The sequence below is a fragment of the Eptatretus burgeri genome, chromosome 10 (genome assembly GCF_056783735.1).
Source record: "Eptatretus burgeri isolate ZD-2024b chromosome 10, Ebu_testis_v1, whole genome shotgun sequence".
NCBI classification, from domain to species: Eukaryota; Metazoa; Chordata; class Myxini; order Myxiniformes; family Myxinidae; genus Eptatretus; species Eptatretus burgeri.
Window position 1 is genome coordinate 100,964,849 of NC_140970.1, and position 13,477 is coordinate 100,978,325.

The 13,477-nt window shown below is 45.8% G+C and overlaps 1 protein-coding gene across 2 annotated transcripts in view; it reads left to right on the top strand.

Moving 5' to 3' along the window:
• The window catches only part of LOC147019290 (laminin subunit beta-1-like), a 133,167-nt gene that overhangs the window by 37,357 nt on the left and 82,333 nt on the right, over positions 1-13,477 (top strand). For both annotated transcript variants that reach the window (XM_085899678.1, XM_085899679.1), the window contains exons 9-10: positions 1,539-1,741; positions 11,074-11,194. In XM_085899678.1, coding sequence (XP_085755804.1) covers positions 1,539-1,741; positions 11,074-11,194 — 324 coding nt within the window. The remainder of the gene's footprint in view (positions 1-1,538; positions 1,742-11,073; positions 11,195-13,477) is intronic.

Below are 13,477 nucleotides of genomic sequence, written 5' to 3' on the forward strand. Positions count from 1 at the left end.
AGCCAAGGAGACTGCTTTGGCAGAACCAATGCTCTGTACAGAGTAAGGTTCCAATGGATGGATTATTATTATTATATTACTGGTGAGGTATGCTCACACATTGGAAGCAATAACGAACCGTGCTTCCTCATTGTCTCAGGTCACTCACCTGCATTTGAATTTTCATTTATTTATTTTCATTTTATTTCATTTATTTATATTTTCATTGACGGATGCTTTCCGACGGTTCTGTGATTTTTTTTTTTCGGTGTATCAGCTTCGATATCCATTGGCATGCAAAATTTCAGCTTTCGAAATCACCCAGAAGGTACCGATCTTCAATATCGCAGTCAGTGAATCGGTGAACCAGTGAATCAGTGGTTAGAGCGAGCTATATAAATTAGATGTCAAAAATAATTGTGGGCAGAGATATTGGTGCTGCTACATAAATGCAGTGGATTATTATTAATATTGTTATTATTTCATTATTACTTCAATGCCAAAGAAAGAGTCAAATGGTGCAGTGATTAGCCCTAACCAAGTTAAACAACATCAGATTGATTGACAGGTATATATTTGAAAGTAATGTTGATTAACAGATAATGTTTAGAAGCATCCTCTCTGAGTCTGCGAAGTCGGTGGTTCAAACCCCAGCTTAGTCACACAAAAACCTTAAAAAATGATACGTGCTGCTTCCTTGATTGACACTTAGCATGGAGGGGACAGGAGTACAGGACGCAAACAAACAACCATAACTTGGTAGTACTTGCGGAGACTTTGATGAGCCTCATGGCCTCCTCCTGCATCAAAGTTCTTTGGAAGGGATCTCATATTTATTGATGTAATACATCAGGTTTCTGAGATTTATTTTTATATATATAACGATATTTGTCAGTATTTGCTTCGAGGGAATAAAAACAAACTCAACATGTTTTCTAATTTCTCGTTCCTAAGTCAGGATGTTTCTCTTCCTTTCTCGCTTGCCTTCCCAGCCCTCGCTCCCCACACGGACATTCACATCCATTATGCAGCGGCTGCTTTCCAACACAGTCTTTGGTTGCACGGTTTGATCAATGCCTCTCAAGCTTATTTTGAACATTTAGTTTCATAATCCAGTGGAACTTTTTCGATTGAGATGATCAAGCAAATGCTGACAAGTGTCGGGAGGTGAAAAGAGAAATACAGCAACAATCAGGAAGAATAGCTCATTCACATATTTGATAGTTTGTTAAACTCATTTTTGAAGCAAACAAAAGTCTGAAGGAAAACACGATCAAAACACATGAGTTAAATAAAAGAAGCCAATATGGAAGGAGGGATTTCTGGCTTAAAATTCAATGAGATAAGAAGTATGGATGACGTTTGAAAATTGCGGCTTTGAAGCAGTTCGTTGGACGGCGTACGTCGCATGCAGCTGAAAATGATGTTTATGAATCTTCATTATTCATCAGTTGAGAATCGGTGTGAGTTTGGAGAAACCGAAATAGGATGTAGGCTCGGAAAAAAAATACAGGCTATTTGTTCATCTGATTAATATTGATGGTTTCTCCCTTCTGCAGACCTTCTAAAGATCACGAATCTGCGGATAAATTTCACACGCCTGCACACGCTCGGAGATGACCTCTTGGATTCAAGATCAGAAATCAAGGAGAAATATTACTACGCCCTGTATGAGCTCGTTGTGCGTGGAAACTGCTTCTGTTATGGTCACGCGAGCGAGTGTGCACCTGTGGCTGGAGCTTCAGCAGATGCTGCTCTGATGGTGAGAGTAATATACATAAATATGAAATATATATAGTATATACTATATATATATATTATAAAGGAGTGTCTGCCTGTCCGTCTGTCCGTCCCCAAACTACTCCCTCAGTTTTGGGGAAAGCCCCGCCGTACATTCTGTGGAATGTTTTGGGGTCCCCAGCCGGTGTCCTAAAGTGGGTGGAAGGTTTCATAAATACCTCAAGACAATTATGATTTTGACTTTCGATCCGGACGAAGCTGCTCCTGATCTGGATATAACGTCAGAATGACGTTCATCTTCATTTCCCTCATGAGTGTTTGTAGTATTGTATTTTGTTATATTAATGATATAGTATTAATTAGTGATTGGAATGATGCTGTGTGGAATAAAAATATAGAGAGATTGAGTTTAATGCAGAATGAGGAAATGATGTCAGGGGTTCCACTCATCACATTCATGGATTCGGCATTTGTAGTTTCGCCATTTTTTGCTCAAGTTCTTCATGAGTCCAGTGTCCCAAGTCCAGCGACTGTCCAGCCCCTCCCATGCCTCGCCAGTATCTATACACACATGTATGTATGTATATATATATATATATATATATATATATATATATATATATATATATATATATATATATATTGTTGCGAATTCGCGCCCGCCGGTGTGCGTTCGACCACGTAACTCGAATCGTGACACGTCGCCCACCGGACGGACAATTCAGTCGTGACTCTCCGGGAACTACCGCACGGAGCCAGTCACGGGTGGGGGTTTAACCTCACCACGATCGTGCCAATTGCCCACCCGCGCAGGATGGGGTTGCTCGCCAAATTCGACCTACCTAAGTACCTGCGCAAGTGGTCGACCGGGCGATCGTACCATGCCACAGGCCGACTCCGGACACGAACCGCTTAAGCGGTTCATTCCGTATTACAGGGATAACCGAGCGGAGTTATCGTCGGCCTTGACGGTTCCGCTTAATTACTGGGCGTTTTAAACCCACTATCAATCACTTACGTGATGCAAGATGGAGATTCAATAAAAGGAAGGAGACGAAGCAAAGCGGGAAAACAGTTCAACAAGTAAGCACATTTATTTCACACACACGGAAGCACGTATATACAGCCATACAATCATGCAACAAAAGCAAATGCAAGGTAAAGAGTTACACCCGAATAAAAGGGGCAATGTACAGGCACAGACACTTAGGCAGTTCTACTTATTGGACACGGCGCCACAGCATGCTTTCAACCCGAAAGAAAGAAAGCCACCCTCATAGGCAAGGAGGCAGACAGGTCCGTAGACCAAATGTACGTGGATCCTGGAGGATCGGCCAGGTCCACGAGACCGGGAAGGTTTTACCCGCGTCCTCGTGACGCGATGGCGGGCAAGCCACAATGTTTGCACAGCTGCGCACCGACTCCGTGCCCCTGGCGTGGTCGGCGAGCCCTCTCCGGCGTGCTCCGCGTGAGCGGTTTTGTTGGCACCACGTTTTGGGTGGGGAGGAACGGGCCCCCCCCCGGCACTATCTCAGTGCGGATGGGGGGGGGGAATCGCTGATGCTCGGGGAGAGGGGAATGGCTGGCTGGCTTGGACCACGCGACAAGACGAGCGACCCCCACACCGCAACCTCGCTGCCGACGCCATCTTCCCTTGACTTGAACTTGAACTCGACCAGCCGCCTGCAACCAAACCGCGCGAACTCCAACTTCCCTCCAACTTCCCTCCAACTTCCCTGCAACTCCCTCCAACTCCCTCCAACTCCCTCCAACTCCCTCCAACTCCCTCCAACTCCCTCCAACTCCCCTCCAACTCCCTCCAACTCCCTCCAACTCCCCTCCAACTTCCCTCCAACTTCCCTCCAACTTCCCTCCAACTTCCCTCCAACTTCCCTCCAACTTCCCTCCAACTTCCCTCCAACTTCCCTCCAACTTCCCTCCAACTTCCCTGCAACTTCCCTGCAACTCGCCTTGCGCTCGCATCTTTATAGGCCTCAGGAGGAGCCTATATGCAAATATTCGGATCAAAACGCGATTGGAGGCGGGGCCACGCCACCCTCTGTTCAGCAATTGGTCGGGCAAAAAGGGGGCGTGAAGCATTCCTGATCCGCTTTTCGGGGCGAAAGGAACGCATTCACAGCGGGTTCGGAGGCGGGGCTACACTACCCCATGCTCGGTTATTGGACGGATGAAAAGGGGGCGTGAAGCATTCCTGATCCGCTTTTCGGGGCGAAAGCAACGCATTCACAGCCCATGGCATGACGTGTGGTAGAAAGGCGGAGGTGGTGGGAGTTTGGTCGTTGGCGGGCGTCTTGAGAATGGTGGTGAAGCAATGTTTGCGGGATGGAGTTGTGGAGGTAAAGAGGCAAAGGTGGTGGTGTTTGAGTTGTTGGCGGGTGTCGTTTGAGAATGGCGGTGAAGCGATGTTTGCGGGATGGAGTTGTGGAGGTAAAGAGGCGAAGGTGGTGGTGTTTGAGTTGTTGGGGGATTAATGGTCGAAAATAACAATAGAGAAAGAAAAAATGGCTAACTCAAAGCGTCGCAGCCCGGATGAATCGCACATATTCCCTCTATACAACGGGTTTGGGCTAACTACACATGAACTTACCGATATATCTCACTTGAGGACTCTTTATGGTGTAATGCGAATATCTACAACCGTAATAATATATATCATTATTATTCATCAGTTATATGTTAATGAGAGTTACTAAGTGTTTTGAAAGCTCAATTTGCGTTGACTAGAATCAGATGTCTAGTTAGCTTCCTTGTCATCCCCACCCGCGTATCTGTCTCTTCTCTCCATCTTCCGTCCGCATGATTCTTACATCACCCCCATTGTCCTTGCATTGCACCTCAACATGGCATAACCAGGTGTGCTTGCATAAGCCTCTCCATTACACAAATGGCTGCGAAAGCGTCTGCTCCAGGTGCAGTGGGAGCAGGGGGCAAGTGTGGCAGAGTGCTTCCTGTAAAAAGTAGCGACACTTGCTCGTGGGAAATCCATCAGCTTGAGAAACCATGCGCACGACCACAGGACAGGACACACCCCGGGACCTCCAGATAGCAAGCCACACAGCCAGTGGACACAGCCCAGGACCACCAGAGATCAAGCCCCACAGCCATTGACACATCACTCAGTCAGCTTGGAGCAGCAGTGAGCCACAGCCAGCTGTGGAGAGCCTCGCCAGAGCTGTGAAGACCCAAGGGCGAGACAGGACCAGGAGAAAGGTCCGAAGCCATGCCACCACTTTGGGCATCTCCAGTCCAACTTGTGCCAAGCCCCCTGGCACTTCACAGGAAAGACCACACATGCACACCCGACACTTTTGCCCATTCTCTTGTGCTTCTTGTGTCCCCAAATTGAGCATACTCATGATGAGATTAGTGTTCAGAATAGCTTGGGAATTGTTGCCTACTCGTTGAGTGTGCAGTTCGTCCATCTCTATTTTTAGTGGTTGTCTATGTATTTCTCCTGCCATTTTGCTTCTGTGCCCCCATCCCCCATGTGCTCCAGGGGATATTGAAGGCCTTTTAAATATTTTTTTTCATAACCGGAGGTCTTTTGGTGGTGGTGGTCGTATGGCAGCTTAGCTGCCGGGGTAGCTATCATTTCTTGAAGCACGACTGTGTCACTGATGCAGTGCCCCTCTACCAGTACACACACTGGAACTGGTACTCATTTCGCCGACCTCGGAAGGATGACAGGCTGAGTCAACCCCCTGGTGTACTAATTCAGCAGCCGACGGGGCTTGAACTCAGGACCCTAGGATCCCAAGCCGCAACCCCAACCACTGAGCCAACACCAGGCTGGAGGTCTTTTGAAAGCTCCTTGGTTCTCATGGTTGAGTCTTTGCTGTGAAATGCACTACCCAGCAGAGGAAACATACAGGAACAACTGATTTTTTTTCTGAAATAATTAGAAGCACCACAATTTAACACTCGTGGAGGCAAATTAACTTGGTGTGTGATTTTGAAGGTGATTGGTTTCACCTGAGCTAATTTACAATTGCTATTATAAGGGGGGTGGACAATTATCCAACCAAGATAAGTATGTATGTGTGTGTATGTATGTGTATGTATATGTATATGTATATGTATATATATATATATATATATATATATATATATATATATATATATATATATATATATATATATATATTGTTGCGGTATTCGCGCCCGCCGGCGTGCTGACGGCCACGTAACTCGAATCGCGGCACGTCGCCCACCGGACGGACAATCCAGTCGTGACCCTCTCGGACTAACGCCGGGAACCAGTCACGGGTGGACCTTTCGGTCTCACCGCGATCGAGCCAATCAGCCCCGCGTGGGATAGGGTTGCTCGCCAAATTCGACCTACCTAAGTACCCACGCGGAGGGTAGACCGGGCGATCGCACCTCGCCGCAGGTCGACTTCGGACACGGGCCACTTAAGCGACCCGTTCCGTACTATCAGAATAACCGAGCGGTGTTATCGTCGACCTCGACGGTTCGATTAATTATCGGGCGTATTCAGCCCACTACCAACCCTTTACGTGAAGCAAGATGAGGATTCAATGGGAGAAATGACGAAGCGAAGCGGGAAACAGTTCAACACAAAAGCACATTTATTCGCGGCACACGGGAAGCACACATATACAATTCCACCAAATGCACACAGAAAAGACACAATGCAATTTACACAAAAAGCAAATGTAAAAGCGAAAACACAGTGCAGAGCTAATACCGACTACCGAGCACACGGCAACACTTATACAATTCTACTTCACAGACGGCGCCGACAACACATACCCAAAACCAAGGAAAAGAAATACCCTCAAGGATGAGGCGGGCCTGAGGCCGAGACCGGGTCGCGCCTACCCGTCTGGTGATGAGACGCGGAGCGGCGATGGCGCCCCAACCCCGCGGGCCTCGCGGGCAGTGTCTGGTAGGGGGTGGGAAAGGGGCCCCCTTGGTCGCACTATCTCAGCGCGGGGGGGAAACAGGAGGGGGTTGCTGATGCTCGGGGTATAGAGGATCTTTATTATGTGCGACGAGCGTCTCCACCTCGGCCAGGTCGCGCTGTCGGCCTCCCTCTGGTGCAGCTTCCTGCACGACGCGAGCACCCCCTCGTCTGGTGTCGCCGCCTTTCCACAGCTCGTCCCCTCCGTTCCGACTCCAACGCACACGACGAGCAGCTCCACCGCCCGCGAAGTCTTGACCCTCTGCTTCCGACTCTCCTACTCTCCGCCTCTCCGCCTCTGGACTCTCCGACTCTGGACTCTTCTTTGGACTCTCCTACTCTCCGCCTCTCGATTCTGGACTCTCCACTCTTCTCTTCTTTCTGACTGATGAACACGGTCCTTTTATCCCCCGTAGCTTCGCCTTTGACCCCCTCCCTTTGACCTTTCACCTCGCTCCCCATTGGCCCGAGAAAAAGTGGGCCTGAAGGCTTTTTGATCCACAAATTTGCATATATCGATCGTCCTGGAGGCGGGGCCAAATCGCCCCTCGCTCACCGATTGGATGGCAAAAAGTGGGCGTGTGTCGTTTTTGATCCGTTTTTGAAGCACAAAATCCGTGATTTTGTATACGCTGTTCGGCGCGCGCCCTGCACGAGTCCAACACCGGTACCCACAGGCGGCGCAAGAACGGTGGCGATGCGACGGCTGCGAGGTGTGACGTGAAGGTCGTGGCGGTTGTGGTGAAGCGGCGTTGTGGTTGGTGGTTGATGTTGTGGTTGTGGTGGTAATCATGGCGGTTGGTCCAAAATAAAGATAGTAAAAGAAAAACGGCTATCCTGAAGAGTCGCAGCACGCATAAATGACATGTATTCCCACTAGACAACGGGTTTGGGCCTAACTACACATGTACTTACCGAGATACCTCACCTAAGGGACCTGAATGGTGGTTTGCGAATTTGGTAACCACAACAATATATATATATATATATATATATATATATATATATATATATATATATATATATAGATATAGGTATATGTATATATATATATATGTATATATATATGTGCCAACCGAGATATTCTCATTTTGTATTTTTAATTAATTTTCTGAAATTTGTGGAATTTGTTTTTCACTTGGAAGTTGTGGGTTACGACGTGTAAATAAGGGTGGAAAAAGTCTGATTTAACTCCTTTTGGATTCAAGATCTTTAAATTTAAGTGGAAAATTTAATTCCAGCGTATAAGGCAACAAAAGGTGAAAATTTTGAAAGGGGGTGTAGACTTTCTATAGGCACTGTGTACACTATATGTGTGTATATATATATATATATATATATATATATATATATATATATATATATATATATATATATATATATATATATATATATATATATATATATATATATATATATATATATATATTGTTGCGGTTGTGGGGGTAGATGGAGGAATTTAATAAGAAAGTTTGGATTGAATAGAGTTGTTTGGTCCGTGGACGTGTAGGAGACATCTCGATGTAATTAAATAGAGAGACTGTGATCTTAAGTGTCACCACACGGAGGGTGGTGCAGGGTCATTTCGAGAGGGATTAAGGCCAAGTTCCCCAGTATGTGATTGCCCTCTGTGACATATTCCTACATTTTTGCATTTACAAGCCAACCAGGAAGATGTGTTTTTATAATAACCACAATGATAACAACAAACGAGCCAGGCGTGCTGAGCAGGCAGAAGCCCTGCCAATGACTTACAACAATTCATTTCACCATTTTCAATCAGTCATGGAACATAACTTATTGTTCTTATTGTTATCCATCTAAAAGGTTCAAGCCATTGCTTCGATCAGACCTGAGCCACCCCAGCTTATGTGATTCTACTCCCCCACGTACTCTATCATGTTATACCTAAAGTGTGGAGTGAGATGTGTAAAATTAATGATTCGGCAAAATTTACAGTCTTCTTAGTCTTGTAAGTAAATAAAGAAAACGGGAATAAAAGCATTTGTTTTTTTTCTTTTGTGACGAGTGATTCATCCCTGCAATACTCCAGGACTAAAAATACAATCTTTATTTCCTCCGCCACCGAAGGTGAAGGAGGTTGATGTTTTCACCCCTTTCTGTCTGTCTGTTTGTCTGTGTACAGGATAACTCAAAAAGTTGTGGACGGATTCGGATAAAATTTTGTGGACGTGTGTGTGTGACGTGTGTGACAAGGGTGAACTGATCAGATTTTGGTGAAGATCCGGATATGAGAGTTATTTAATTTCAAAGCGATTCTTCACCATCGATAGATCGGGCTAAAAACAATATATCAAATGATATTTCAAAAATATATTGGGCCAGTTATTATATGTTCCCGTGTATGAGGCATTGCGTGGCGGAGGTACGAGCTTTACCGAGTGACCTTCTAGTTTTTAAATGTAATTTTCGAAAAATATTTCCAGATGGAAGTTGCCAACATCATTTGTCCAGTGATTTTTTTGGGTAGTCGCTAGACTACCGTTATTCTCAGGTTTTCCGTCTGTCTGTATGTATGTAATGGACAGCCCTGGAGGCCAGAGGAGTCAACCGATTTTGATGAAACTTGATTGGTAGGTTCATACCAGGATCTAGTTGAAGTTGTATGCTTTTGAGCACCGTTGCTATAGACGCCACCGTTGCCTTGCAACGGGACTTTGAAATTTTTGAAAAAATCCGAAAAATATTTATATATATATATATATTTTTTTTTTCAAAAATCGGCTTCCACGCTTTTATGCGCACAATAATCGACCTCTTTGTCAAAAAATTTTCAGCCTGATCCGTCAAAAACTGTATGACTAGTATGCAATTATATAGCGACCACCCATGTCGCCTACCGGCTTGTCTTTATTTAAGGCGCTTACAGTGGAGATTTTGCTGTGAAATATTAACGTTCCAACCCAGGTAGAATGGTCACCCACTTTCAGAATCCGAGTTGGCACCTAACGAGACATCCTGGTCATTGTTATAACACCTCGACCCATTCCATATTTGAATGTAATGACTCATGAAGAACCAGCCCAGTGTATAATAAATATATATTTTAACTTTTTGCAACCCTTAGATTTACAGAACAGATGATCAATCTTGCGTGGTTCCCGTATACATCTCTTCCTTGCCCGTTGGAGGTAGTGTGATGAAAGGATGATAATTGTTTCCAGACATGACAATCTGAATTGATTGACGAAACAAAGGACTTCGTTGAGGCTCACTGCCAGGGAATGTATGACCACTGTTCCCTGGAACTGCTATGGACAGAAAGCCTGTGTTCGTGCGAAGTGTTGACAGAGACTTGCGAAAGCGCTTCAATATGTTCCAGATGGTTTGAGTACTGTATTTCTTTTCTTTGGCTCATTTACTGAGGTTCATGCAGTGGATTTATACAGTGAGCGTTCGCAACCGATGTTGAGGTTTATACAGGTACAGAGCCCAAAAAACACTGTCACACTGGTGCTTCACAGGCAGAGCATTGCATCATAGAGTGAGCAGTCTTTTCCGAGGGGATGATAGGCCTACTGCCCACCTGCTGGTGCCTCGTTTATGGATGCTGGAGTATGCCATTGTTTCCAGGTGCTATGGCCAAGTTACAATTCCTTGCTGGGTGGACACCCGAAGAAGGGAATGGCCACTTGTAGTTTGCGATATGAAATGCTATGGCAATATACGGTCAGATTCCGATCCCTTGCTGCATGTGTTACAATTAAGAGTCGGGCAAGATCGGGACCTACCGTTGGATCTTCACCATTCGTGGGCCCCCCTTTGAGATGCTCCGGTGGTTCCGTACACCATGGATGGTCATAATGAGGAAAAGCATCACAGTATTACTGCTGTGCTCGACTAAATCAAGGAAGCTCGGAATGATTCGCAAAGAATCATGATGATAAGTCTTAAAGAAATATGCAATTAAATATTTAATGTCCACAAGTGGAGTGCATTTAGGCAGGGCATCCAGCTTAATTTCGCCTCGACACAAAAGCGAGCACAATACGCGGTAAAACGAGCTTTCTAGTAATTATACCACATACGGATGTCTTGTTTGAGATCATGAAAACGGTTTGTGCGGTAAGACAATGGCTAATTGCTGAGATTATTGTTAGAAATTCTGTGCCAAAGAGTGTTATTTGAATGCTCTTCCTGAGGACTTTCAAGTACATCTTTGAAATCCAATCCAAATGCTCTCCTCCTCCTCCTCCTCCTCCCCCTGTTGTGAGTTATCCTGTTGACCTGTGTTCTCTGGCCATGTATATTTTTTTTGGGGGGGGGTGAGTGAGGGGATTGGGGGGAAGGAGGTCCACAAGATCTGCAGTAAAACAATTCATGAATATTGTTTGTGAGTAAATGATCGACGCCACTTAACAATTGCCATCATTGTGTGTGTGCGCCAGGTTCATGGGCGCTGCACCTGCGAGCACCACACCGCAGGGCTTAACTGTGAGAAGTGTGAGGACTTTTACCATGACCTTCCGTGGCATCCAGCCGAGGGCAGCACCGCCAATGCCTGCAAACGTATGTTACAAACACCTACCGCTGCCATTTCCGTTCATGGTAGTACATGAAAGCGTGCTCGGTGGCCTACAGATAAGGCGTCGAGGTTTCACGAGGCCACGGGCCTGCCTTCGTTTTGATGTCCTCCTTTGTTTGGGGGCTCACATATTGTCACGTTACTTTTTCTTCGCAATTTAAAGCTCACGGACACTTGTTGTAGGTTTACTGGCGGATCGACGGGTTGTAAATCGCTGTATTTGTTTGTGGAGGTTGCGACGCTCCGCAGACTAGTAAGTTTGTCTCGCGTCACCGGACGTGAGCTGATGTCATCTTCGGAAGCTGCTGGAGCCGGTTACTCGTATGTACACGGCTATATCCTGCTGGAACAATGGGCGCTTGCGGAAACACCTGGAATCATTTACTTCTTCTTTTTTTTTTTTGGACCGTGTGGAGGGCTAAATCCAAGGGGGTTTACTTTGGGATTAAGAAAACAGAAGGCCAGGGATTGCGGTGGTTGCGAAGGCCTTCGGACATCTGATACTGTGAGAAAAAAAAAGTCTGTTGGAATTTGTCCATTTGTTTGCTGAATGAACTCCTGCTTTCCAGCTGGACGTCTTGCGTTGAAGTCTGTTTCCTTTACATGTCGAGTTGAAGTTCACACGGAGTTTTACTTTGTAATTCCAGATTCCTTAAAGAAACACAAGAGTGGATTACCGTGAGGAATGGGAAGTTGGGATTAGTGACATGGGGACAGTGGAGGCGGTGGCGGGGGGGGGGCACAGTTTGTTGCACACTGTGGGAAGAGGCAGCAGATGCTGTTTGAATAGAAGGAAGTTACTCGGATACCGACCAAAAGATGAGGAGCCCTGAGGCCTGGTCTATTAAGGAAGGAGATTGTGGGAGGCAGGATGTATTTTTCATGACAAAAACAAAAAAAAACGTGGAATCGTGCATTTTTCAAAGTTTTTAACCTGGCAGGTGTGCTGAATATTTCCAACCTCTTCAAAGCAATTTTAAACTGGGTATTGATACAACTTTATATTTGTATCACCAATTTTACGCATCCATCCATCCATCCATCCATCCATCCATCCATCGGGACCACACTCCGTGCAGAGCGTTGGTGCTGCCTAAGCAGTCTCGTTGGCGATTGGGTACAATCCTGGACGGGTCGCCACTCCGACACAGGATACCAGCAAGCTGGCACTCATATTGCCGATCTCGGAAGGATGACGGGCAGAGTCAACCCCACCTGGTATTAATTCAACAACCGAGGGGGATTTGAACTCAGGATCCCAGGATCCCAAGCCCATCACCCAGACCATTAAGCCAACACCAAACATATAATTTTTACACATCATCAGAGAAGTTCCCACTCAAGTTTTCTTTCCCTGATAATGTGCAAAACCTGAAGTTTATCCCTTATCCGATTCACTGACGTTTCAACAAATGTCCTTGCAATCCCAGGTCATTCTGCAAGGCCATCGTACAATGGACAGAGGCTATTATGTGCAGATACGTTCTCTGTTCTTCGGCGAGCCAGGGTGTGCGCATGCACGTGCTTGGTCTACTCAGAGTGTGCACATATTTTCGGGTTAACTCGAGTGTGTGAATCATCGTGCACTACACAGAGAGTGTGCATGTTCTTATGTTAGCCAAAGTGTGCGCATTGGTTTGTACTCGCCAGAGACAACATTCGTGTTATCTGGAATATGATCTTTACCTCCGCCACCGAAGGAGGACGGAGGGTATGTTTTCACCCTGTTTGTCTGTCTGTCTTGTCTGTCAGCAGGATATCTCAAAATGTTATACTACGGATTGGGACGAAACTTGGTGGACAGGATGGGTGTGTAACAAAGACGGATTGATCAGATGTTGGTGAAGATCCGGATGCAGATTTTTCAACAATCTATCGAGATTGATTTCTCACCCTTGAGAGATGGGGCAAAAATGATACATCGCATGATATGTCAAAAAGCTGGGACAAATTATGACAAAACTTGATGGATGAGTCGGAAGGTGATGAGAACTCGCCGATGAGATTTTGGCGAAGGTCCGGATATACATCCGGCCTATCAGTGGGATATAAAACGTAAACTGTTCAACCTGGCAGGGGTATTCGATCTATCGAGTGCCGTTGTAGTTTAAATCTGTGCTAAGTCTTTAGTAGAGTCGAACCTCACCAGTTGCTGTCATGCACTGCTGTTTTTCCTGCACCAAACAAAGTCGAAGCACAATGGAAATAACTCGACATGAGGACCAGTGCCTTCAGTCCTTTCTTCTATCAAAAGCTTGTGTCCTTCC